Here is a 23,466-nt window from a genome sequence, read left to right as displayed (position 1 = left end):
AGGGTGTTAGAAAGAATATAATCGAAGTTATAATTGAAAGAGTGTGCATTGGTCTGATAATAAAAAAGTAATTAATTAATACAAATAGTATTGATGACATTGGAGTCTAATTTGGAGGGTGAGGTGGTTGAATATGCTCTTCAATTGAAAAAATGCTTTATACATATTTGTCTTTTAAAGAGTCGTAAGATTTCTTTAAAAAAAAAAAAAGGAGAAGAAGATAATATACGTGGCAAGAGCGATAAACAAAACAACAATAATGTTGATTGAAAAGTAGTAAATTAAAGCACTTCAGTTTGCAATGATGATATGGTTTATAAGACAAGTCGGATGTGAGTTGCCGTGTTCCCCATGCCTAGAGCCGTACTTATTTCACATTCTTATCTTATCATCACATTTCAATTCTAATGACTAGCTAGTTCACTACTCTAAATTATAATAAGCACTGCTTGCGGACGTCTCTCCATGGCCAAATAGTGAAATACCCAATACACCCCAAATTACTCAAATAATTTTTTTTTTTTTTAAATTTTTCAGTACTTTTGTACGGAATATTTATATATTCCATAGGATTTTTCCTTCTTTTAGACATGATCCATAATTTTGTGAATATGATATCATATTGGAGTACAGCTTTCTTTAAATGACGGTTAAAGATTTATATTTAAACAAAAATATTGCCATAAAACAATAATCTTTAGAAAAGCATTACAGACTATTTTAATTTATTAAATTCTAAAGTATCATCAACTTGATGCTGGCTAATATATATATATATATATATTAATGTAAGGCTGCGAAACCGTAGGTAAAATAAACATGTGCATTGCAGTATCCACATGATAACAGTCGAACACAAAACATTATTAACTCTAAACTAATGAAATATATATATATATATATATATATATATATATATATATATATATATATAAATGCGGAAATAAAAAATGCAATCGTGAATTGCATGCAGCTACCCTGGGGCCTGGGCTGGGCGGCTAACGCTTTTAGGCAAAATATATATATGTAAAAACTTGTGTAAGACATGTTTCACTAGGTCGGATCTTTGATTAATGAGATCAAATATGCTATCTATTAGATGTGAGACAGTCTCTTATCCAACTATATATACGCACTGAGAAGAGGTAGAAAATTAGTATGTATACAGATGCATGTATGTGTGTATGGAACCTTAACGGCATATTCCCTCCCGGCCCCCCGCGGCATGCAATACAATGCATGATGTTTTGTACTTTAATTGTGTAGTAGTTGCCAGTTGGGTCAGAACTCAGAAGAGATGGATATATATATATATATCTATGCAGCGTGCAGTGGTTACGTTGTGGGGTAAATGGAGGAGGGAGCTGAGGCTTGATAATTGAATTGAAGATGAGATCCGGCCAATTAACAGTACGACTCGTCACATGTCTTTATTCAGTACGTACTGTGATGAGGAACGTCGTTAACGTTGATGACAACAAACCAAACACCATCCATCATATTATGGTCAGGGGAGGGGCTTACCTACCGTACCAATTTATTCTCTTTCTACTATATATATACACCCCCAACTTACAATTAAATTAATAAATAAATAATACGAATCGAAAGTGGGAAAAAAAAAAAAAAATCTTTTGTAGATATTTTGGATGTCTTTTTCCCCCTATCGAATCCATGCGCTGTACACGTTGGGCCGCCTCTGCCTTTCAAGTCTTGAAATGTATAAATCAACTCCACAACCAATATTTTGTGGCTACTAGTCATAGACTGATGATAGCGACGATTAGATACAAACTAAATATCTATCTTTTTATTATGTAAAGATAAAGATAGAGAGTATGGATGGAGATGATAAAATGTGTTATTATGATTTAGAGAAGTATAATTAGATGCTCAAAGACTTACTACCGAGTAATTGACCGGAAAAGTTCTAAGTAGATATATACAGTCATATCTATGGTTTAAGATAGATACAACAACCTATATCTCCAATTGCAAGCATAGGTAATCTAAAATGACAATTGCAAGCTAAGTTGAGCTTCTTCACCATGCTCGCAACTAGATTGAACTCAATTACTTGTGATGGTTTTTGGGTTTTCGGGCCCAAGGAGGTCCAACACAACCTATAGCTGGTGGATACACCTTTCACAAAAGGGTTTGAGTTTTAGTAGTAAAATATGATGCTTAATAGTACTTTGTCTATTCCCTCTCCGGGTTCTGGAATCTGTCCCATACAATGGTGGAGGAGCCCTTTTATAGTGGCTCCTCCTCTACCGTCTTAAAGGCTCATGATGGCCGACTTAAAGGGTACATTCAATGCGCCGAGCCGTTGGGCGACGTTACAGACTCTGCCAATGGCTCTCTTTGGCTAATAACTAGCGGACCGAGCCCGGCCTTTAATGCCTCAACGGCTCCTTGTCTTAACTGTGCTGAAGGCTCCCTCAACGGCTCTCCGGACCGAGTCCTCTCCTAGGTCGGGCCTGGGCCGACTCCTCGTCCCCGCCTGGTATTGGGCCGTCCTTCCGGTCTCTGAACTGGGCCTCCCTCTTTGGACCTGGGCCGAGTCCTGGACTCGGCCCATGCATTCTCTCTGGGCCTCTTTCTTTGGGCCGGGGTTCTCACCCCATCAACTAGTCCCTCACTTTTCCATACCCGGTCCACCAACCTGGGTTTGGAAAAGTAGTAACCCTCTCCTGCTTACCGAATCCGTGCCTTGAATGACTCAGGATTGGCCCAGATTATTCGCTATCTCCCGGATCTCGCGGGACCGTTCTGATCTCCTTGGCCTGGCCTGACACCTATAAATGACCTTGGCCGCTCTTTTCTTAACTTACTAATCCCTCATGGGTCGCTCACCATTGAAAGGGAAGCAGATTGATTTTGGGTCGCCCCGGCGCCCTTTGCCTTTGAAACGGACTCGCCCTGAGAGGGAGCCTAAAAGGAAGGCTCCCCATCCGACTTCACAGAGATCACCTGCTGGCGCCGCCTCTATGGCTCTTCCTCCGCCGACTCCTGCTCGTCGCGAAGTCGCTCCGACTTCTCGCCCTTCTCCTCCTCCGGGGTCTGCTCGAGTAACTTCCCCAGGCGGGACCGTTGTTACCGTGCCTGTCCCAGAGCAGTTGACCTTTCGTATGACCTTTTCTATTCCTCTAGATGACCTGGACGGTCCGGTTACCGGGTTAATGAACGAGGAAGACTTCACTCGTTATCAAGAGATGTACCCGGACTATGAAGAGCTGGTTGTGCCGCCGCTCATGCCGGCGTTCTGGGATTCGCTTTGCCCACCCTCTCCTGGGCCATCGGAAGGGTTCTTTGGAAGCGGCTCCTCCTCGCCGAGCGAGTGATCTTTGTGAACTGGGGTCGGCCGGATTCTCTAGAGGGGTAGTTCTGTTAGGGGCACTTGCTTACTCTGTAATAAGCTCCTTGTAACCTGCACCTTCTTTTTATAATAAAATATTTCCGGCCTTCAGTTTTTCTCTTTTTCAGTATATTTAGCGCACTCGTCCGCCTCAATTGTCGAGGAGTCGACTGCGATGTCGAGTCCTCCTTCCGCTTGACACCTGTAAATCTCGCTTCCCTGGGCGAGCCAGGCTTTTTCCAGTTTAGCGTGCGAATCTCACCCTTCCCGAGCTAATTGGATGGGATTAATCTCTGACAGAGATTCACGCTGCCCGTCTAATCCGGCTCAGTTATGTCAGTTATGATTCCCTCCGTGATTTGCGCCTCGGTCGCTGCTCTCTCGAGGCTCTATATAAGGGCTTTCGGTAGCTCTGTGCTTTCTCACCATTTCATACCTCAAAAAAAAACCTCAAGCTATGAGCTTCAGGGACGGTGATCGTCGTTGGTCCCTCCATAATAAGGAGCATGCCCGGCAGGAGGAGCTCCGGCGGAAGAGGGCGGCTAGCGGAGGTTACCTGGTAGGCGACTCCGCTTCTGATCCCATCGTGGTGCCTCCTGACATGCTTGATCCGATGGTCGTGGACCCAGAGGAGGACGAGATGGTGCCCATGGTAGAGGATCCGGAGCCAGAGGGGGACCTAAACTGGGAGGCTCCTCCGCTTTTTGGCGTGGCCATGTCGCCGAGTGCTCTGGAGAAGCCTCTGCAGATGGTCGTAGATGGGAAGCCTGCCGTGTATCTGGATGAACTGCCCGAGCCCGAGCCTGAGCCGAGTCCATTGCCTTTCCGCCCTCATCACTATTTGGAGGGTCCGGAGCCGGTGCGTCATGCGGAGGAGGAGGAAGTTAAGCCCTAGGCCTGTCTTTTCTGTGTAATGTCTATAGCCGAGTCCTCGGCTTTGTACCCCTGTCTTTATGGAATAAAATCTCGTTTTTGCTTTTCGGACCCTGGTTTTTGTGTGTTCCTTTGGCCGACTCCTGTTCGTTATGACCGACTCATAAACTTTGTCCGACTAACTCCCGTGGGTGGGGGACTCGGCAAATTTCGTCGGCCGATCTTGCAACCTGAAGCTCGTCCGGGCCTCTTTATTTGGCCGGACCAGGCCGGGTCACTTTTAGAAACTTCTAGCGTGATCTGGATGGGCCCCCATACCTTTTGCCTTGATGGGCCTTTGGTCTGGCAGGCCGGGTCATCGTCACTCAGCCTTGGCCTAGGGTAGACGCGCCGCTTGCAGGCTAGCCCTAGGCCTGAACCGTCGTTCCGCCCATCGAGGCATTAAATGCGGCATCCCTTCGACGTCTTGTCGCCTCCGATTCCTCCACTACGGAGGCGCCGCGTGGCAGCCTCTTGGACTTCTTTCTCCCTTTAAAAGGCTTTTTCTCCCATTTTCCTTTTTAATTCTCCTACCAAGCTTCTGCTTCTTTCATCGCCCTCCCAGCCTCAGCTTCAATCTGTAAGTAATGTCTTCCTCTTCTCATTCTTCTTCTTCCTCCCGCCGGCCGTCCTTTGACAACCCGGCGGGGACTTCTCCGTCGTCCTCTTCTTCTTCTTCCGTCGTCCGCCGTCTGGAAATGCCGGCGGACTTCCAGGCGGTGTCTTCTTCTTCCTTCTTAGCCCCTTCTTCTTCTGGGGCGGCCACTCCGATGAGCCCAGCCCCGTTAACTACGGTGGCGGCTTTGCCGGGCGGCGTTATACGGCCGCGAGGCAAGTTTGACTCGGTTGTCCGGTCGTCCGGTCTTCCATCGTCGGCCACAGCGGCGGACCTGGATATGGCCCGCTTTCTGCTGGGCCCTTCGGCCATGGTCGTCGCGGCGGAGGGCCGGCCTATCCACGACCCGCCGGAGGGTTTTGTGGGTATCCATTTGCACTCGGTTGCATTCGGCTTCCGAGTGCCCCCACACCCATTTCTTTCGCTTCTCTTCCGGCATTATAACTTGGTCCCGGGCCAGTTAGTGCCTAACTCTCACCGACTCCTGACCAGCTTCATCAATCTCTGCCATTGGTGGAAGTGCGAGCCAGATTTGGACCTATTCCGGTACCTTTTTACCGTGAACAAGGTCGGCTCTCACTCGCCCGGCTTTATCCAAGTCGCCGCCCGTCCGGGACGTCAACTTTTCGAGGGGTTGTCCGACTCGATAAAGGAGTGGAAGCCCCTTTATTTCTTCGTCCGACCTCGCTCCTCTTCCTTCACCTTTCCGACCCTTTGGCCGGCGACTCTTTTCAAGCCCTGCTCTCGGCGCGCCGTCTTTACGGAGGATGCTGTCATGGGCGGCGACTTCTTGAAGGGCTTCGGGCCGTACTCCGTTAAGTACTGGTCTCGAGTCCGGGCCATGGCCAAGCATGGCCTTCTGCCGGAGGGCGCCGCCACCATAGGTAGCGTCTCTTTCCTCTTCCTTCTCGTCTTGCTTTTTGTTTTCCACGGGAACACTCACAAGTGAGTGTATTTCTTTTACAGGTCCGTACGACTCCGATACCTCCAGCTCCGGCGAAGCAATCGAACCGACTCCTGAGATGGCAAACAGGGCGGAAAAGATGAGGCGTCGCCTGACGCAACGTTCCACAGGTCCGGCCGCTGCGTCCTCATCTCAGCCATCGCCGGCGGTCCGGCCGACTCCTGCGTCTTCCCACAACGTGGTCGACCTCACACCTTCGCCCGTGGTATCGCCCAGTCGGCAGCCGCCTCCTCCCTCTACTGAGAGTCTGAGTTCCAAGCGGCCTGCTGAGCCTACGGAGGGGCCGGCTCCGAAGAGGATCAGGCTGTGCCATGAGGTGGACGAAGACGCCCAAATCTGGATGGGCAACACCTCCGTTCGCAAGTGGTGCAAGGATGTCCTTTTGCCAAAGGATGTGGAGTCGACCCGTGCTCTTGGCGACGGGTTCATCATCGAGGCTTTGCTCCGGCAGTCGTATCGCGTAAGTGTCACTCATTCGGCCTTTCCCTCTGTTTACCCTCATTTCTTTCCTTTTCTGTTCGACTGACGGTTGGGTGTGCAGGACCTCGCCCTCCAGATGGAACTGGGCAATCGGTTCCAGGGCTTTAGGAACGATATGCGGGCCATGACCGCCAAGCAGCGCCAGACGGAGGAATCTCTTCTGGAAGAGCAGGCAAAGCAACTCAAGATGGTGGAGGTGCACAACGCCGAGCTGCTGAGGGTCACCCGTCAATGGGAGGAGGAGAAGGGCAAAGTGGCCACGATCGCCGCGACTTCCGTCGCAGATTATAAGAAGTCGGCGGCCTTCGAGGCGGATGTGCAGGCGGCGGTGGCAGCTCGAAGGAGAGAGGTGGCCAAGGAGTGGCTGGCGACCCCGGAGGGCGACGACTTCCTCCTCGACCTGGGCGAGCGAGATTACCGCCTCGGCTTCCGCGAGGCGCAGATGGAGATTCACGCCACCTTGTTGGCCCGCGATCCTTCGTTCACTCCCGAGAGCTGGGGCCTCAAGCCGGTGCTGGACGCTGATGGGCCGACTGCGCCTACTGACCCGGCGACTCTTCCTGCGGCGACGCCTCCAGAGCTTCCCGAGTCCCTTCCTCAGGCGGAGGACCCTTCCTCTGCTCCCTTTGTTGGACCATCGGCGGGGGCGCAAGTTGAAGGGGTCGCCGTCGGTACCCCCTCCACTGTAGACTAGGGTCTTTTTAGAATAGACCCTCTTTTTGTAAGGGCTGGCCTCCTTATCGGCCGTATTTTAATAAAGAAACAGCTTTTTCATCTCTTTTCACGGAATTTGCCCTTGGGCTCTTTTAATATTGGCATTCTTCTAAGGCTTTGAACTTTACTTTTTCCTCGCCGAGCTCCTCAGTCAAGGCGACTCTTTCATGCTTCCTCCGAGAAACGACTAAGGGCCTGGGCTCTTGTCTCCCAACTCTTTCTTGCCGAGTCCCTCAGTCGAGGCGACTCCTTTCAGCTTTTTCTCTTGGAAACGGCTAAGGGTCTGGCCCCTTGCTTCCTATCTTTCTCTCGCCGAGTCCCTCAGTCGAGGCGACTCCTTTTGGCTTTTTCGCGGAAACGTCTAAGGGTCTGGCCCCTTGCTTCCTATCTTTCTCTCGCCGAGTCCCTCAGTCGAGGCGACTCCTTTTGGCTTTTTCGCGGAAACGTCTAAGGGTCTGGGCCCTTGTTTCCTATCTTTCTCTTGCCGAGTCCCTCAGTCGAGGCGACTCCTTTAGGCTTTTTCTGTTCTCAGAAACGGTTTAGGGTCAGTGCCCCGGCATTTCTATATATACTTGCCGAGTCCCTCAGTCGAGGCGACTCCTTTTGGCTTTTTCACGGAAACGTCTAAGGGTCTGGGCCCTTGTTTCCTATCTTTCTCTTGCCGAGTCCCTCAGTCGAGGCGACTCCTTTAGGCTTTTCCTGTTCTCAGAAACGGTTTAGGGTCAGTGCCCCGGCGTTTCTATATATACTTGCCGAGTCCCTCAGTCGAGGCGACTCCTTTTGGCTTTTCCACGGAAACGTCTAAGGGTCTGGGCCCTTGTTTCCTATCTTTCTCTTGCCGAGTCCCTCAGTCGAGGCGACTCCTTTAGGCTTTTTCTGTTCTCAGAAACGGTTTAGGGTCAGTGCCCCGGCGTTTCTATATATACTTGCCGAGTCCCTCAGTCGAGGCGACTCCTTTTGGCTTTTTCACGGAAACGTCTAAGGGTCTGGGCCCTTGTTTCCTATCTTTCTCTTGCCGAGTCCCTCAGTCGAGGCGACTCCTTTAGGCTTTTTCTGTTCTCAGAAACGGTTTAGGGTCAGTGCCCCGGCGTTTCTATATATACTTGCCGAGTCCCTGGGGACGATTGACTGCAACCCACGCACTTTTATTCAGATTTCTTGAAGTCTTTGAGTTCATACATGGCCTATCATGGGCTACTGATAAAACCTCTTCAAATGTGCTGCATTCCATATACGGTCTATAAGCTTGCCTTCCATGGTCTCTAACTTGTAAGTTCCGGCCCGAACTACGGTCGCGATGCGGTACGGTCCTTCCCACTTGACCGCGAGCTTGCCTCCTTCGGTGGGCTGGCTGGCTTGTCGATCCCGCAGCACTAGGTCGCCAACCTGGAAGGTTCGCGGGCGAGTTCTGCGGTCGCGGTATCTTTTCACTGCCTGCTGGTACTCAGCCATTCGCGCACTCGCGGCTTCCCTTCTTTCTTCTAGAAAATTTTTCTCAATCTGCAGGCTCTCCTCATTTGTTGCGTCCGAGTAGGTGTGAACCCGGTAGGTGGGTTCGACCACTTCGACGGGAACCTTGGCCTCAAATCCGTATGCGAGCGAGAACGGACTCTCTCCCGTCGCTCGCCGCTGGGTAGTGCGATAGGCCCAAAGGACTCGATCAAGCTCGTCCGCCCAGTTTCCTCGGATGTCTTCGAGTTTCTTCCGGACCCCATCGACCAGGGTTCGGTTCACATTCTCCACCTGTCCATTTGCCTGGGGGTAGGCCACCGATACCTTGGTATGCTTGATACCGTGTCGGCGGCAGAATTCGGCGAACGCCTGGCAATCAAACTGTCGCCCGTTATCGCTGACGATGTGCTCGGGCAAACCGTAGCGACAGATCACCTTTTTCCACAGAAAACGTCGACACTGGTACTCGGTGATGGTAGCCAGAGGTTCCGCCTCGACCCACTTGGTGAAGTAATCGATGGCCACGACACAAAACTTCAATCCTCCCGGGGCGACGGGTAATGGTCCCAACAGGTCTATTCCCCATTTGGCGAAGGGAATGGCCGTGGTGACCGGTGTATAGAAGGTGGCTGGCCGAGTATCTTTCCTGGCGAATGCCTGACAAACGCCACATTTGGACATCCGTTCAACGCAATCTCGCATCATGGTCGGCCAGTAATACCCTTGAACGACCAATTTTCGGGCGAGCGTGTGAGCACCCTGGTGCGCAGCGCAAATGCCTCTGTGGGTTTCATCCATTACCTTCTCGGCCTCAGGCTTAAGTAGGCATTTCAACAAGGGCCCTCCGAACGACTGTTTATATAGGTCTCCGTCTACGATCCGAAAAGCGGGAGCCTTCCGTCGAACCCTTGCGGCGACTGATGGGTCAGCTGGCAACTCGCCTGTTTCCTTGAATCGCCGGATGTCATCTATCCAGAACATCTCCGGGTTTTTCTCTCGATTCCACCCTTCGATGCTTACTTGCTGGACATCTAGCGGCGCCTCTTCGACGCTCGGCCGACTTAGCTCCTCCTTCTGGCAAATCTTTATTAAGCGGTCCGGCACCCCTTCCAGGGCGATTTTTGACAAGATGTCGGCCTCTACGTTGTCCGCCCGGGATATGTATTCTATTTCATAAGCTTCGAATCCCTTCAACATCTTGTTGGCACATTCTTTGTACAACGCCATCCTCGCGTTCTTAGCTTCGCACGCACCCGAGATTTGCCCGACTACTAGCCGGGAGTCGGTTTTGACTCGTAGCCGTTCGATTCCTAGACCCTTGGCGAGTCGGAGGCCATTCAATACTGCCTCGTACTCGGCCTCGTTATTTGATGCAGGGAACAGGTATCTTAGGGCGTAATACAGCCGAAATCCCTCCGGAGTGATGAGCACAACGCCGCCTCCGCAGTGCTGTCGACTTGATGCTCCGTCCGCATGCATCTCCCACCACTCGCCCGGGGTGCCCTCCGAGGCACGTTCCTTCTCCTCCTCGCTCGCCGTACACTCGACCAGGAAGTCGGCCAAAGCTTGGCCTTTTACGGAGGGCCTGGGTTGGTACTCGATCCCGTATTGAGTTAGCTCGACGGCCCACTTCACTAGCCGGCCGGAAGACAAGGGGTTCCGTAGTACATTCCCGAGTGGTTGATCCGTCAGGACCCGGACGATATGGGCTTGGAAATAGGGCGCCAACTTGCGAACGGTGACCACCAAGGCATATACGATCTTTTCCAGGGCAGTGTACCGTGTCTCGGCAGCTTTCAGTGAGCGGCTTACATAGTAAACCGGGTGCTGGACTCGGTCCTCCTCTCGAACCAACACCGAACTTACCGCTTTGGCCGAGGCGGCGAGGTACAACAGTAAGGGCTCGCCCTCCTGGGGGGTAGACAGTACTGGGGGAGTCGACAGATATCGTTTTAATTCCTCGAACGACTGTTGGCATTCGGCGGTCCAAGCGAATCCCTCTTTCTTCTTCATGGCTTCGAAGAAAGGCACAGTCTTATCCGCCGATTTGCTCAGAAAACGGCTGGGGGCGGCCAGTCGTCCGGTCAAGCGTTGTAGGTCCTTGATAGTGGTAGGAGGCTGCATGTCGAGGATGGCTCGTACTTTCTTTGGGTTAGGCTCAATGCCTCGTTTGGTGACCATGTAGCCCAAGAATTTACCGCCCTGGACGGCGAACGCACACTTCTTGGGGTTCAGTCGGAGGTTATATTTTATCATTACTTTAAAGCAGTCGGCTAAATCCTCCGCGTGCTTGTCCTCCTCTTGACTCTTGACGAGCATGTCGTCGACGTACGCGGCCATTGACTTTCCTAGCAGGTGGTGGAATAGCCGGGCGACCATTCGGGTGTACGTAGCCCCGGCATTTTTGAGTCCGAATGGCATGACCCGATAGCAATACACTCCGTCCGGAGTTAGGAAGGCGGTTTTCTCCTCGTCTGCCGGGTGCATGAATATCTGATGGTACCCTCTGAAGGCATCCATAAAACTGAGCAACGCTGACCCGGCCGTCTCGTCGACTAGCTGGTCGATTCGGGGCAGAGGGAACGGATCCTTTGGGCACGCCTTGTTAAGATCTGTGTAGTCTACACACATTCGCCACGTCGGGGGCTTGGGCACAAGGACCACGTTAGCCAACCATTCCGGGTACTTGACTTCACGGACGTGTCCGGCTGCTAACAGCGTGCTGACTTCTTTCTTCACAAACTCCCGCCGATCGTTTGCCAAATATCGCTTCTTTTGCACGACCGGTCGGTGCTCCGGGTCTACGGCGAGTCGATGCGATATGACCGATCGATCTACGCCGGGCATATCTTCTGGGCCCCAGGCGAAGACCAGCCGGTGCTCTTGGAGTACTCTCGTGATTTCCCCCTTTAACTTCTCCGAAAGGCCGACTCCGATTCTCACTCGCCTGCTTGGCTGCGCTGGGTCCACTTCAACTTCCTCTAGCTCGACGGCCGGCTCCGGGCGTGGTATCACTGCTTTCTTAGGGGGCCTCTCGGTGATCTCATGGACCTGCATCCCACACTTGCCCATACCTCTACACGCCTGCAGATAACAGTCGCGGGCGACCTTGCGGTCACAACGCACCGTTCCTATTCCGCTCGGCGTGCGGAATTTCAGGCACAAATGTTCGATCGAGATCAGAGCCCCAAGATCTTCCAAACCCGGGCGGCCGAGTATGGCGTTGTGTGAGCAGGCTAGATCGACCATGATGAACTTCATGCTCAACTGTTGCACGTTCGGATAGCTGCCGATTTCTACAGGAAGAGTGATGGATCCTTCCGCCTCCACCGAGTCCCCGGTGAAACCGGCGAGAGGGGTATTCACGGGCCTGAGCTGTTCTCGGGTCAGCCCCATCTTGGTAAAGGTCTCCAGGTACAGTACGTTGACGCTGCTCCCGGTGTCGACCAGGATTCGGCGGACGACCACACCGTTGATGTCCATGGCGATGACCAACGCGTCTCGATGCGGGGTTTCCCCGGCAGGCAGGTCTTTATCGGTGAACACGATGGGCTCCCGACATGTCTTTTTGGAGCTCTCTTCTCGACCATAGACTGTTCCTACGTATAGCTGCCGAGCCTAGGCTTTTCGGGTGTTCGCGGAATCGCCGCCTTCCGGCCCGCCGACTATCATGTTAATGACCGGCTTCTGGCGCCATTGGGCTTCGTCTTCTTCGGAAGCCGGCTGCTTGCCTCGACTGTTTTCCGAGCTGGCGACGGGTTCCTCACCTCCTCGACCGGCCGACCTTCGCTTCCATTGGTTAGGGGGCGGTGTCCCTTGCTGGATGATCCCCTCCATAATCTTCTTTAGATAGTAGCATTCTTCTGTGCTGTGAGTATAAGATTTGTGATAGCGACAATATTTAGAAGTCTTACCCGTATCCTCGTCCGCTGCTCGGTCGTCCATCGGCGGAGGCGGAGGCGGGGCGACCGCCTGTACTTCGCGGACTGGTTGCTCTGGAACCGGCCGATAGGTGCGAACGACGGGTCGGTCATACGGTCGCCTGACCTCGGGTCGCCGAGCGGCATCCGAACGCCTTTCTCTCGTTTCCACCCGCGTCCTTTTTCCGCTGGCGGACCCACCGACCTCACGCTGCCGTTTATGCTTCATGGCCTGCTCTGTGTTGGCCCTCTTATTGGCCATCTGGACAGCCTCCGCGTATGTCGCCGGGCGATTGTCCCTTAGATCTCGATACAGCTGTCCGGATCGCAAAGATTCAATGAAGAAGGTGAGCGCCGTTTGGTCCTCCACCTCTTCTATCGACTGGATCTCCTTCTGCCAGCGAGCAAGATAGGCTTTCAAGGATTCGCCTTCATCCTGATGGATGTCGCCTAAGTGCGTCAGATCCTTCTGTGGCTTGATGTTAGCGGCATAGTGGCTCATGAAGCGGTCTGCCAGTTCTTCAAAGCTGTGGATCGACCCTGGGGGCTGACTTACAAGCCATCTTTGGGCGGGCCCCTTCAGCGTAGGTAAGAAGGCACGGCACATGACCGGATCTCGCACTCCTAGGACTTGCATCTTAGCTTGGTAACTTAATAGATGTTCTCGCGGGTCGCCTGATCCGTCGAATGTGGCTTGCTCCGGGAACTTAAAGTCGCCCGGTATCTTGAAGGCCATGACCTCGTCCGAGAAGGGCAAGGCGGTTAGCAACGTACGCCCCGGGGATTTGGCTTTTCCCTCCATCCGTTCTCTTAGATTTCGTACCTCTTGTACTAGGTTGGCCACTTCGACCCTTTCCCGGGTGCGATTTCCCGTGGATTCCGTGCTTTCGCCGACTTCAGACTCAGCCGGTTGGGCAGGGTTGCGAGGGGGTTGCTCCACGCGGCGAGTCTCAGTCCTGGCCCTTTTGGTTCGGCTCTTTTCTCGTGCAGCTTGTCGGTCGCGGACGACTAATGGGGCACGACTTGGCTCCCTCCAGCCTAATCGCTCTCTTGCCGACCGACGCCCGACGCTGGGTCCTAGCCGAGAATGAACGGATTGCACCGGCTGGCTTTCAGCCCGTCGGCTCAATTGCCGGTTGTCTGGCCTCTGAGGCGGTCGCAGCTCGCGTTGCTGCTGGCGAGTGATGGACTGTTCTCTCACTCCTAGACTTGCTTCCGCACAGGCGCGCCCGATTGCGCGCAACTGCTCCGGGGTGAGCAGCACTTGAGGTGCTTGCGGGTTTCTCTGCGGCGTCGGCGGCGGTGTCGTCTCGTTTTCTTGGCTTCGGGCATTTCTCCTATTCAGCTGGTTTCTCAAGTCGGCCTCCCGTCCGTTGTCTTGACGGCTCGACTGTTCCTCGCTTCCTGCCATATCTGGAGTTTGCCTGATTCAACTATTGTCCCTCGGACTCGCCTCACTCAAGAGGACACGTGACTCTTCGTTTCGATCCCCACAGACGGCGCCAGTGATGGTTTTTGGGTTTTCGGGCCCAAGGAGGTCCAACACAACCTATAGCTGGTGGATACACCTTTCACAAAAGGGTTTGAGTTTTAGTAGTAAAATATGATGCTTAATAGTACTTTGTCTATTCCCTCTCCGGGTTCTGGAATCTGTCCCATACAATGGTGGAGGAGCCCTTTTATAGTGGCTCCTCCTCTACCGTCTTAAAGGCTCATGATGGCCGACTTAAAGGGTACATTCAATGCGCCGAGCCGTTGGGCGACGTTACAGACTCTGCCAACGGCTCTCTTTGGCTAATAACTAGCGGACCGAGCCCGGCCTTTAATGCCTCAACGGCTCCTTGTCTTAACTGTGCTGAAGGCTCCCTCAACGGCTCTCCGGACCGAGTCCTCTCCTAGGTCGGGCCTGGGCCGACTCCTCGTCCCCGCCTGGTATTGGGCCGTCCTTCCGGTCTCTGAACTGGGCCTCCCTCTTTGGACCTGGGCCGAGTCCTGGACTCGGCCCATGCATTCTCTCTGGGCCTCTTTCTTTGGGCCGGGGTTCTCACCCCATCAACTTAATTATCCAAATACTAATTATATTCTTGATCTTAATAAGACTCTGTTTGGCAAACCTAACTGAAAAGTTATAAGTTAGGAGCTGAAAGCTGAAAAGTTATAAGCTCGGAGTTGAAAACTGAAGAGCTGTTAAGCTAGCTGTTATGATTGAAAGTGTTTGCTAAAATTAGATTTTTGATAAGCTGATAAATGTAAAAAGACTAAAAAGGACATCTTCATAAAATTTTTTTTTTTTTTGAAAGTTACTGGCTCTATTACATTGTAGTATCTGTTCATATACTTTCTCAACCTATTGAAACACAAAGAACCAATAACATCTTCATAAAATTTAAATTAGTTTGTTTACATATTAAAATTTAACATTTTATCTTCAAAAAAAAATTAACATTTTGAAATAAAACTATTAGCATAATCATGATCTAGCATCTCATAATGAAATAGCAATATTTACCAATCTGATGATAATAATAATAATAATAATAATAATAATAATAATAATAATAATAATAATAATAATAATAATAATAATAATAATAATATTGCGATGAAAGTTGCGGATAAAGGAGAAGAGAAATTGATTTTAATTGGGAAGGATAAATTATATCATTTCTTTAAAATAATAACGATAAAGATGGAAAAAAAAAAAGTTAGAAAGCTAGGAGCTTATATTGAAACGCTACCTAAGGTAGCGTTTCAAAATAAACTCTTATTTTAAGTTAAGAGCTTATTAGTAGCATAAAATAAGCTATAATTTTTTAAATAAGCTCTGCCAAACAGAGCCTAAATCAGAGATATTGTTTGGATCATTTAATAAGTTTGGTTAATTTATAACTCCATTAATTACATTAAGTTCTTATTTAATTTCACATGAGTGACTTCAAACTATATTTTCATTAATAATTGAGTACTTAAATTTCAGTGTCAAGAACATTAATTTCAACTTTACCACCTCAAAACTAGTTTGAAATCCAAAACACAAGATTTTTTTTTTTTTTTTTTTTGAATGCTACTGATTCTAAACCTAATGAAGTACAAAGAGTTAATAATGTCTTCACTAAGACTCGATCTCATAAGCTCCCATATGAGAGATGTCACTACATGCCAGCTGAGTAAAAAGACAAGATTTTTGAATTAAATCTACATTAACTTTTTTTTCTAAAAAGTTCCGTTTTCAATTTGAATATTTATAAAATTAATTATTTTATTATTTAAGTCTGTTGGCACTTGGCAAGGCTGTAAGGTCCAGTCAGACCCACATGCCGACAAGCCGTACATATTGGCAATTAATATTGTTGTGATGAGTCTTTGATAACGGCTGTTTAAGTGATTTGTATGCCCTGTATATACTGATTTGCATTGATTTACATTTATGTTAGATGAATAATGTTATGGCAAAAATGGGTGTGAGTCTGTTTTACGGGCAAATCTGTAAAACATGTCGAATTAATATGAAATGTAATACTTTATACTTATACTAGTAAATGTAATATTAAATCAATAATATAATGTTTATTATTTATATAAGAAAATGTAATACTTGGGTCCGTTTGGAAATCATGAAAATAATTTTTGTAAATGTTTTTTTAGAAAATGAGTCTTTTTCTCATAATTTATTTCTAGTGTTTGGAATTTGGATGCATTCTGACAAACTGTTTTGGCGTCTTTAGTTTATTTTCTGAAAATGAGTAGAATTGTATAATTAAACATTTTAATTATTTTATTTATAATAATATTAAAGATAATTTTATTTATTAAAGATTTTTTTTTAAAAGACAACTGGTTTCCACCGGAAACCTTGTTGTGTGGTTGGCGGAAAATGACTTCCGCCAAAAGGGACTTATTTTCTTCAGTCAACGAAAACATGGATTTTTCATGTACATACAAACATTAGAAACCCGAAAAATGATATCCATAAATCATTTTTTGGGTTTCCAAACACAAAATTAAATTGTCTTTATAAGTGCAACATTACTTATTAGGAAAAATAAAATACTTTTAATGAAAAAAGTAATATTTTTACATCAAATATAAAAATATTATATTTTTCTTTGTAAGTAACAAACATTTTATTCATGATTTAATGTTACATTTGCATATTGAATGGGCTCGACCCGTCACACGAATAAAGATCCGTGAGACGGTCTCACACAAGTGTGACCCTAATGTTATTTATCACACTTAAATGTATATGCATGCTAATATGAAAATAAAACTTTAGATGCTCATTAATTTACGGACTATTATGACTTTTAAAAATCAAATATACTGCCCAAAAAAAAAAAAATCCAATCATATAATGCTATGTTAGATCAGAGGTGAGTATTATGAAAGATGTATAGTACTACTCATGCATGTTTGATTATTCCTTGCATGCATGTGTGAATATATAAATATAAATTTCAACTACGTATGATGACATCTTAATTATCATTCCAAATGAGTGGTAATAGATTCAAATCCAAACGATGAGGGCTTAGATTCTTTAATTTGGGCTGAAAATGTTTAAGAAAATATATAACATATATTATCTTGTAAAGAATTGTGAGTATTTTAAAATTATATAAATATCACACACACATGTATATATATTCTTACTCGTTTAAAAAATTATATTTATACAATTTTCACTAATTTATAAACTATTCATACAAATAAAAATATCACAGAATTTATTAATTTACAAAATGCAGAAAGTTTATGCTAATATAAGATGGGGTGCTTATTATTAACATATGCGATGCCACTTATCAAATACGGAGTATCAAATTAAATAATGTTGCCTTTTGCCTCTTCATATGATGGATCGGAATATTTGAATAATCGAATGCATGTTGCTTTATCTTATTATATTATTGGTGGGGTGACCTGAATTTAATTACCTTCTTCTACTAAGAGATCTGCTCAGCTCAATCAATTATAATTTAATTGAAATTAAATGAATATTGGTGATGATCCAAATATTTACATATATCAATCAGTAAAATAAAAATAAAAATCAAATGATGTTTTTATGGATCTATCTTTTCACTGTACTGCTGATAATAATTAAAATATATATGTGGTCTATGTATATGCAAGTTGAGCCTGTCTTTTATACTCTTTACTAAATATATAACTAATATCAAACAACCTATCATATTCACTCACTCAATATATTCAAATTCAATTGTTATACTAATACACAAAGTTTCGTAACCTTTGCACTAAGAGTATATATTTAGTGAGTTGATTGTGATTAGAGAATAATTATTCAACATTACGTATCATTCAATGAACAAAGTGCGTGATGGAATTCTAATATAATGATATTGGAATTAACATATATAACTTTTCTAAATTAAAAATGTGATTGAAATAATATTTTAAAATATTGCGAATACAATGAATTTATTATTACTTCTTATACAATAATTCATTCTTTTCTTCAATGATGAATTGTAAGGGTATCGAGACTTTTGGAGTTTAAATTTAATTAATCAGGCTCTTGCATCTTTAAAAAAAAAATATCACAATATATTTTGAAATTTATGTTTTGATTTGACTTATAAAATTAAATTACAACTTGAAAGTTTATTTTAAGGAAATTTATTTATTTATTTTTTCATTTGAATTACTTGTCACTGATGTGGATTTTTTTATTATTATTTTTTTTTTTTCAATTTGAATCGAGAAGGATGGGAAAGCTCAATCTCAAATCCGGCAAACCGCGTCTATACTAATCTATGGGATGCAAGTAGACTTATACTTTTCATGCATATGGTAAGGTCAGTAAATAATAATAATTCTATAAATTGAAGGCCGCTGTCTTCCCATTTTCCAAAGTCCTATAATAATAACCTGTTACTAACAACCAACTAGCCCATTTGCCACGCCTCAATTGTTACCCTTTCCTTTCTATTCTGTATTCCCCAAAGACCTTTGTCCGTTGATTTTGATGGGATTCGGAGTCTCTTCCACTTCGCCAACGGCCAGTAAATGGATTGGCTTTGTGACCGCCGTTTGGGTCCAAGCCATCTCCGGCAACAATTACACCTTCTCTAACTACTCCGATGCCCTCAAGACCCTCATGGCCCTCACTCAGCTCCAACTCAACAACCTCTCCGTGGCTAAAGACGTCGGGAAAGCCTTTGGCCTCCTCGCCGGCATCGCCTCCGACCGCTTGTCCACTCCCGTTATTCTCCTCATCGGCTCCGTCGAAGGCTTAATAGGCTACGGCGTCCAATGGCTGGTGGTGAGCGGCCGCATCCAGCCTCTGCCTTATTGGGCCATGTGCATTTTTCTGTGTATGGGAGGCAACAGCACTACTTGGATGAACACCGCCATCCTGGTTACATGCATCCGCAATTTCAGGAAAAACAGGGGTCCCGTCTCCGGGATCTTGAAAGGTTACGTCGGTTTGAGTACCGCCATTTTCACTGACCTCTGCTCCGCTCTCTTCGCGGATGACCCTGCAAAATTCTTGCTCATGCTCGCGGTCGTCCCTTTTGTTGTTTGCCTCGCCGCCGTTTTTTTCCTCCGTGAAGTCCCGCCGTCGTCCACCGCCGCAGAGGAGAAAGAGGAAGTGAAATACTTTGGGGTAGTTAACATCATTGCCATCGTAATTGCGGTTTATCTTTTGGTGTTTGATGTATCAGCGCCTCACGGGCGTCTGTTTTCCCAAGTCTTTGCTGCTATTCTTTTGATTCTCTTGGCTTCTCCTCTGTCACTTCCGGTTTACCTTACTATCAAGAATTATCTTCGTTCCAATTCCAATTCCAATGGTTTGGACGTAGAAACAAATCCCACCCAGCCTTTACTTTCTCAAGAAACACATCCGGTGGAGAAGAGCCGTGTCCCAGCCCCGCCGGCGGCAGTGAATGATGCGGTAAAGACGCCACCCGTCATTGGGGAAGACCATACAATCTTCGAGGCCATGAAGACGGTTGACTTTTGGATACTGTTTGTGTCATTTCTGTGTGGAGTGGGAACAGGATTAGCGGTGATGAATAACATGGGACAGATGGGATTGGCTCTTGGTTATGCAGACGTTTCAATCTTTGTTTCGCTCACCAGCATTTGGGGATTTTTTGGGCGCATCTTTTCTGGTTCCGTTTCAGAATACTTCATCAAGTAAGTTAGTTCATCACACCATTTAATCTTAATCTTTAAGCAATCTATACTAGGTGCTGCCGCCCATGGTTTTCTACGTCAACTTTTTGGACCACCTTAATTGACTTTCTAGTAATTGTTAATTATTAGTTTTTAATGTTGGGATGGTGCAATGAATTTGCAGGAAAGCTGGAACACCCAGGCCGGTATGGAACGCAGCTTCACAGATTATAATGGCGGTTGGATACATAATGATGGCCATGGCTCTGCCGGGCTCACTGTACGTGGGGTCCATTGTAGTCGGAATTTGCTATGGAGTTCGTCTTGCTGTAACGGTGCCGACTGCATCTGAACTCTTTGGCCTCAAGTACTACGGCCTCATTTACAACGTTCTCATCATCAACCTTCCACTGGGATCATTCCTCTTCTCCGGTTTGCTCGCCGGACTGTTATACGATGCCGAGGCTACTCAGACTGCCGGCGGCGGCAATACGTGCGTCGGCGCACACTGCTATAGGCTGGTGTTTATAGTGATGGCTATTGCGTGTGTGGTTGGTTTTGGACTGGACGTCCTACTTTCCATCCGAACCAGAGCCCTTTATTCCAAGATTTATGCAGCTAGGAAAGCCAAGAAGACTGCACCTTCCTTGTCTTGAGCTCTCATGTCGGCCGGTTTATTTCCCCCAAAAAAATTTGTTTGATCCATTTGAATTTGTATGAATGGAATGGAATGAATAATCGATTCTTTTTCCTACTGTTATATATTATATGTATATTAGAATAATAGTCAAGAAAGACCTAGGTGCCTTTTGAGCAGAGCACAAGATGCTTGGCTCCTCTCCTTATAAGTGTTTTGTTAGTGAGTTGTGAAATATAAAATCAGAGAATCAATAACTGATGATGGGATAATACATGCAATTTAGTAGGATTTGGCTTGGGTTGGGTTTGAGTGGTCCATCCAAGTCCAGTACTGTATGCAATTGCAATTTAGAGAACAAGAAGTTATATGGCAAGTAAAGTGTGGATGGAACCAAATTATTTTCATTTCTTCTTTGTGATCTGCACATTTTATTGATTTAGGTGTCACGGCCTGCATTTTAACCACATGCCAGCCACCGTTTAACAAAACCCATTATTTTTCGTTCACAAACAACGACCCTTTACAGTCCACACACTATTAATTTAAAAAAAAAATAATAAAAATGCCACAACGTAAAGTTTCCGCAAAGGCAATTCGCCAATTCCAATGTTTTCAAAAGAATTTAGCCCATCGACATCTCCTTTCCAGGGGGCAGTTGCATCTGCTGCTTCATATTTTCCACCAATATTTAACTAATATAATGTAGTACACAACATACAAAAATCAAATTAAAGGAGAACACTAAAGGTAATAATATAATAATGAGCATGAACACCGAACACCACACCATTTTAATTTCTAATACCTACTACAAGAAGAGGAATAGGAAAATGACACCACAAATACAATAATGCAAACCAGAAGTTGCCAAAATCCTTGTTGAATCGCCCATGGCTAACCCAGCCAACCACGATCCATCGCCCATCCCTGTTCCTCCTGACCTCGATCTCGATTCCATTCCTGTCCCACCACCACTTGTACTTGTCGTCGTGGGCATTGTTTCCTTTGAAGATCTTTGACTGTCATGTATATATAATATATGTCCATTTAAACAAAGTACCACGTTCTACCTACCAAAATAATGGGAAATCTCTAATTTTGGTTGGTTTTATTAATTAATTAGTAATTACGTACCTTGGCAAGGAAGGACAAAATGTGAGCGTATAATCCGCAGTGCTGCAAGTGAAAGTGCTGGTGGGGTCGTCATAAGCGTAGCTATACGACCTGGGACACGCCGACTTGAACATCTCCGAATACACCGACGGCTTGCACGTTGTGGGACTGTTGTACTCGCCGCTGCAACAATACTCCGCCTTCGCGAAAGCCTCGCAAGCGCTCCGACACGCCTGCCCGCCGTTCAGTCTCAGTTGAGCAGGGCAAATTTGGTTGACATCCGTGACGCAACCCGTGGTGGCGCACATACCCGATCCTCCCGACGCTTCTATCACCATGGCTAAATTGTAGCCGTCCACCAGGCTGACATCATAGAAGTCCTGCCCCACAGTTCCAAGAGCGAACTCCGCAAGTGTAGCAGGCGGCGCTGCTCCGGCGCCGTTGCATTCCACCTCACCGGATCCGCAGTCCCCTGTTGCGCACGAACCCGAGCCCGACTCGTCAAAGTTACACCCCGTCCGGCCCCAGAACCTGCCGGACCATCCAGTGGGAGCAGTGAAGGCGATCGAAGAGTCCTTTGGAAGCTCAAATCCAGTGCTCTCAAGACTAGGACTGCCGGCATTTGCTAGAATCCCCGGCCAAACTGTGTATTCACATTTGTTCACAAACGTAAATGTAGCACCTAAAACACCACCTGAACCAACAACAAAAAAAATATATCACATGTCTACCCACCCGCAAATACAATAATGGAAATTAAATGCGAGAAGAAAATAGAATGAAAGAGACGGTCTGTTTTTTACCACGAGGAGTAAGTATGAGAAAAGCTAGAAAGAAGCTGAAAAAGAAGGTTGGAGAAGAAGACATGCGCAGATGTTTTATCTGTCTAGACTATACTAAACTATACTAGAGAAGGAGAAAGGTGCAGGTAGGAGCTGAGAGGGGAGAAGCAGGCCAGGGAATCGAAGGGGAACAGATTGCCCTGCCTGGCCTGCACTTACTAAAACTGATGATCGAGGAATGGCTAATGATTTCAGCAGCTATTATTAAGGGGTACGGTCATTATTATTATTATTATTATTATACCCATAATATAAACGAACACCAAATTAAAGTTAGATTTATTATTAAGGGATGTTGGGAAAATAGAAAGCAGAATGTGCGTGGAATGAGAAAGGAGAAAATGCATGCAGCCACGCAGTACTGCATCCTTAATTTTGGCACCATATATGCTCATTTTGTGGCATTATATTTTTAAATATCTTTTGCCATATATTAATGCATGCTAGCTATAACCAGTAATTTAATGCAGCAATTAATCATATCGGAGGGATGGGCCTTGGCGTGGTTTGGGAGATCAGATTGAAAGTGATATTTTGATCCCACAAAACATGGGGATCTTTATTATTATTAGTCCGTATTAAATTGCAGAATTGAAGAGTCATTGTTGTAGCAGTGTTAGGTTGAAACATGTGGCATTTTAGGCAAGGACAGCAGTTTTATTTGTCAAAAGTTGTTTATTTTTGTTGACATTTGGTACCAAGTAGTTTTTTTTTTTTTTTTTTTTTTTTGGGAAGAAGGAAGGGGAGGTTACTCAACTAACGCTAATGTCTAACGTTAGCAGACACATAAATTTCTCTATTGGCATTCAGCTTATCACGAATTTCTCTCGGGGAAGGTGAAACTCCAACCAATTGCAATACCTTCTAGGGTCTCTTTATGAAATAGCATCATCTTTTAATTTCCAAAGTCAAGGTTTAGTGTGAACTGTTGTTAACAATATTATATTCTTTCAAAAGATTGAACCCCAATTCTAAGGGTCCCGCACCCGACCTGTGACAACATTATATTGCAAGGGTGTGTGGGGACTGGGGATATGAATATATGATGGGTGGACCTCGGATTCCCTCCCTAGACCCAAATGCACCGCATCTCTTCTTTTCATGATTCTGCAATGTTTCCAGCTGTACACTTTGACTCTTTCTGCCGGTACAATTATTGTAAAAATCGAATAAATGGATCAAATAAGAAAGAGAAAATAGGCGGGGAAGACGGAAAAAGAAACAATTAAAAAGCAAAATAAAATTTGAAACGTTAAGTTGTTTACTTTTCGTGCAGAACTCAACTTTTGCAAGAAAACGTTGTCTCTTT

The 23,466-nt window shown here is 46.4% G+C and overlaps 2 protein-coding genes across 2 annotated transcripts; one reads left to right on the top strand and one right to left on the bottom strand.

Moving 5' to 3' along the window:
* Positions 1-18,274: 18,274 nt before the first annotated feature.
* On the top strand, positions 18,275-20,552 carry LOC109164952 (protein NUCLEAR FUSION DEFECTIVE 4-like). Its single transcript, XM_019313516.1, has 2 exons — positions 18,275-19,583; positions 19,747-20,552. Exons 1-2 carry the CDS (start codon positions 18,409-18,411, stop codon positions 20,216-20,218), a joined length of 1,647 nt encoding a protein of 548 aa, XP_019169061.1. The 5' UTR covers positions 18,275-18,408; the 3' UTR covers positions 20,219-20,552.
* A 152-nt stretch (positions 20,553-20,704) lies between these two features.
* LOC109164957 (thaumatin-like protein 1b) lies at positions 20,705-22,626 on the bottom strand. The gene is made up of 4 exons (XM_019313522.1): positions 22,558-22,626; positions 22,119-22,192; positions 21,337-22,009; positions 20,705-21,221 (listed from the first exon to the last, which is right to left on the bottom strand). The coding sequence occupies exons 1-4, from the start codon at positions 22,560-22,562 to the stop codon at positions 21,011-21,013; spliced, it is 963 nt and encodes a 320-aa protein (XP_019169067.1). The 5' UTR covers positions 22,563-22,626; the 3' UTR covers positions 20,705-21,010.
* Between the last annotated feature and the right edge of the window lie 840 nt (positions 22,627-23,466).

The sequence above is a fragment of the Ipomoea nil genome, unplaced genomic scaffold, assembly GCF_001879475.1.
Source record: "Ipomoea nil cultivar Tokyo-kokei standard unplaced genomic scaffold, Asagao_1.1 scaffold3069, whole genome shotgun sequence".
NCBI classification, from domain to species: Eukaryota; Viridiplantae; Streptophyta; class Magnoliopsida; order Solanales; family Convolvulaceae; genus Ipomoea; species Ipomoea nil.
This window is presented reverse-complemented; position numbering and strand designations above follow the sequence as displayed.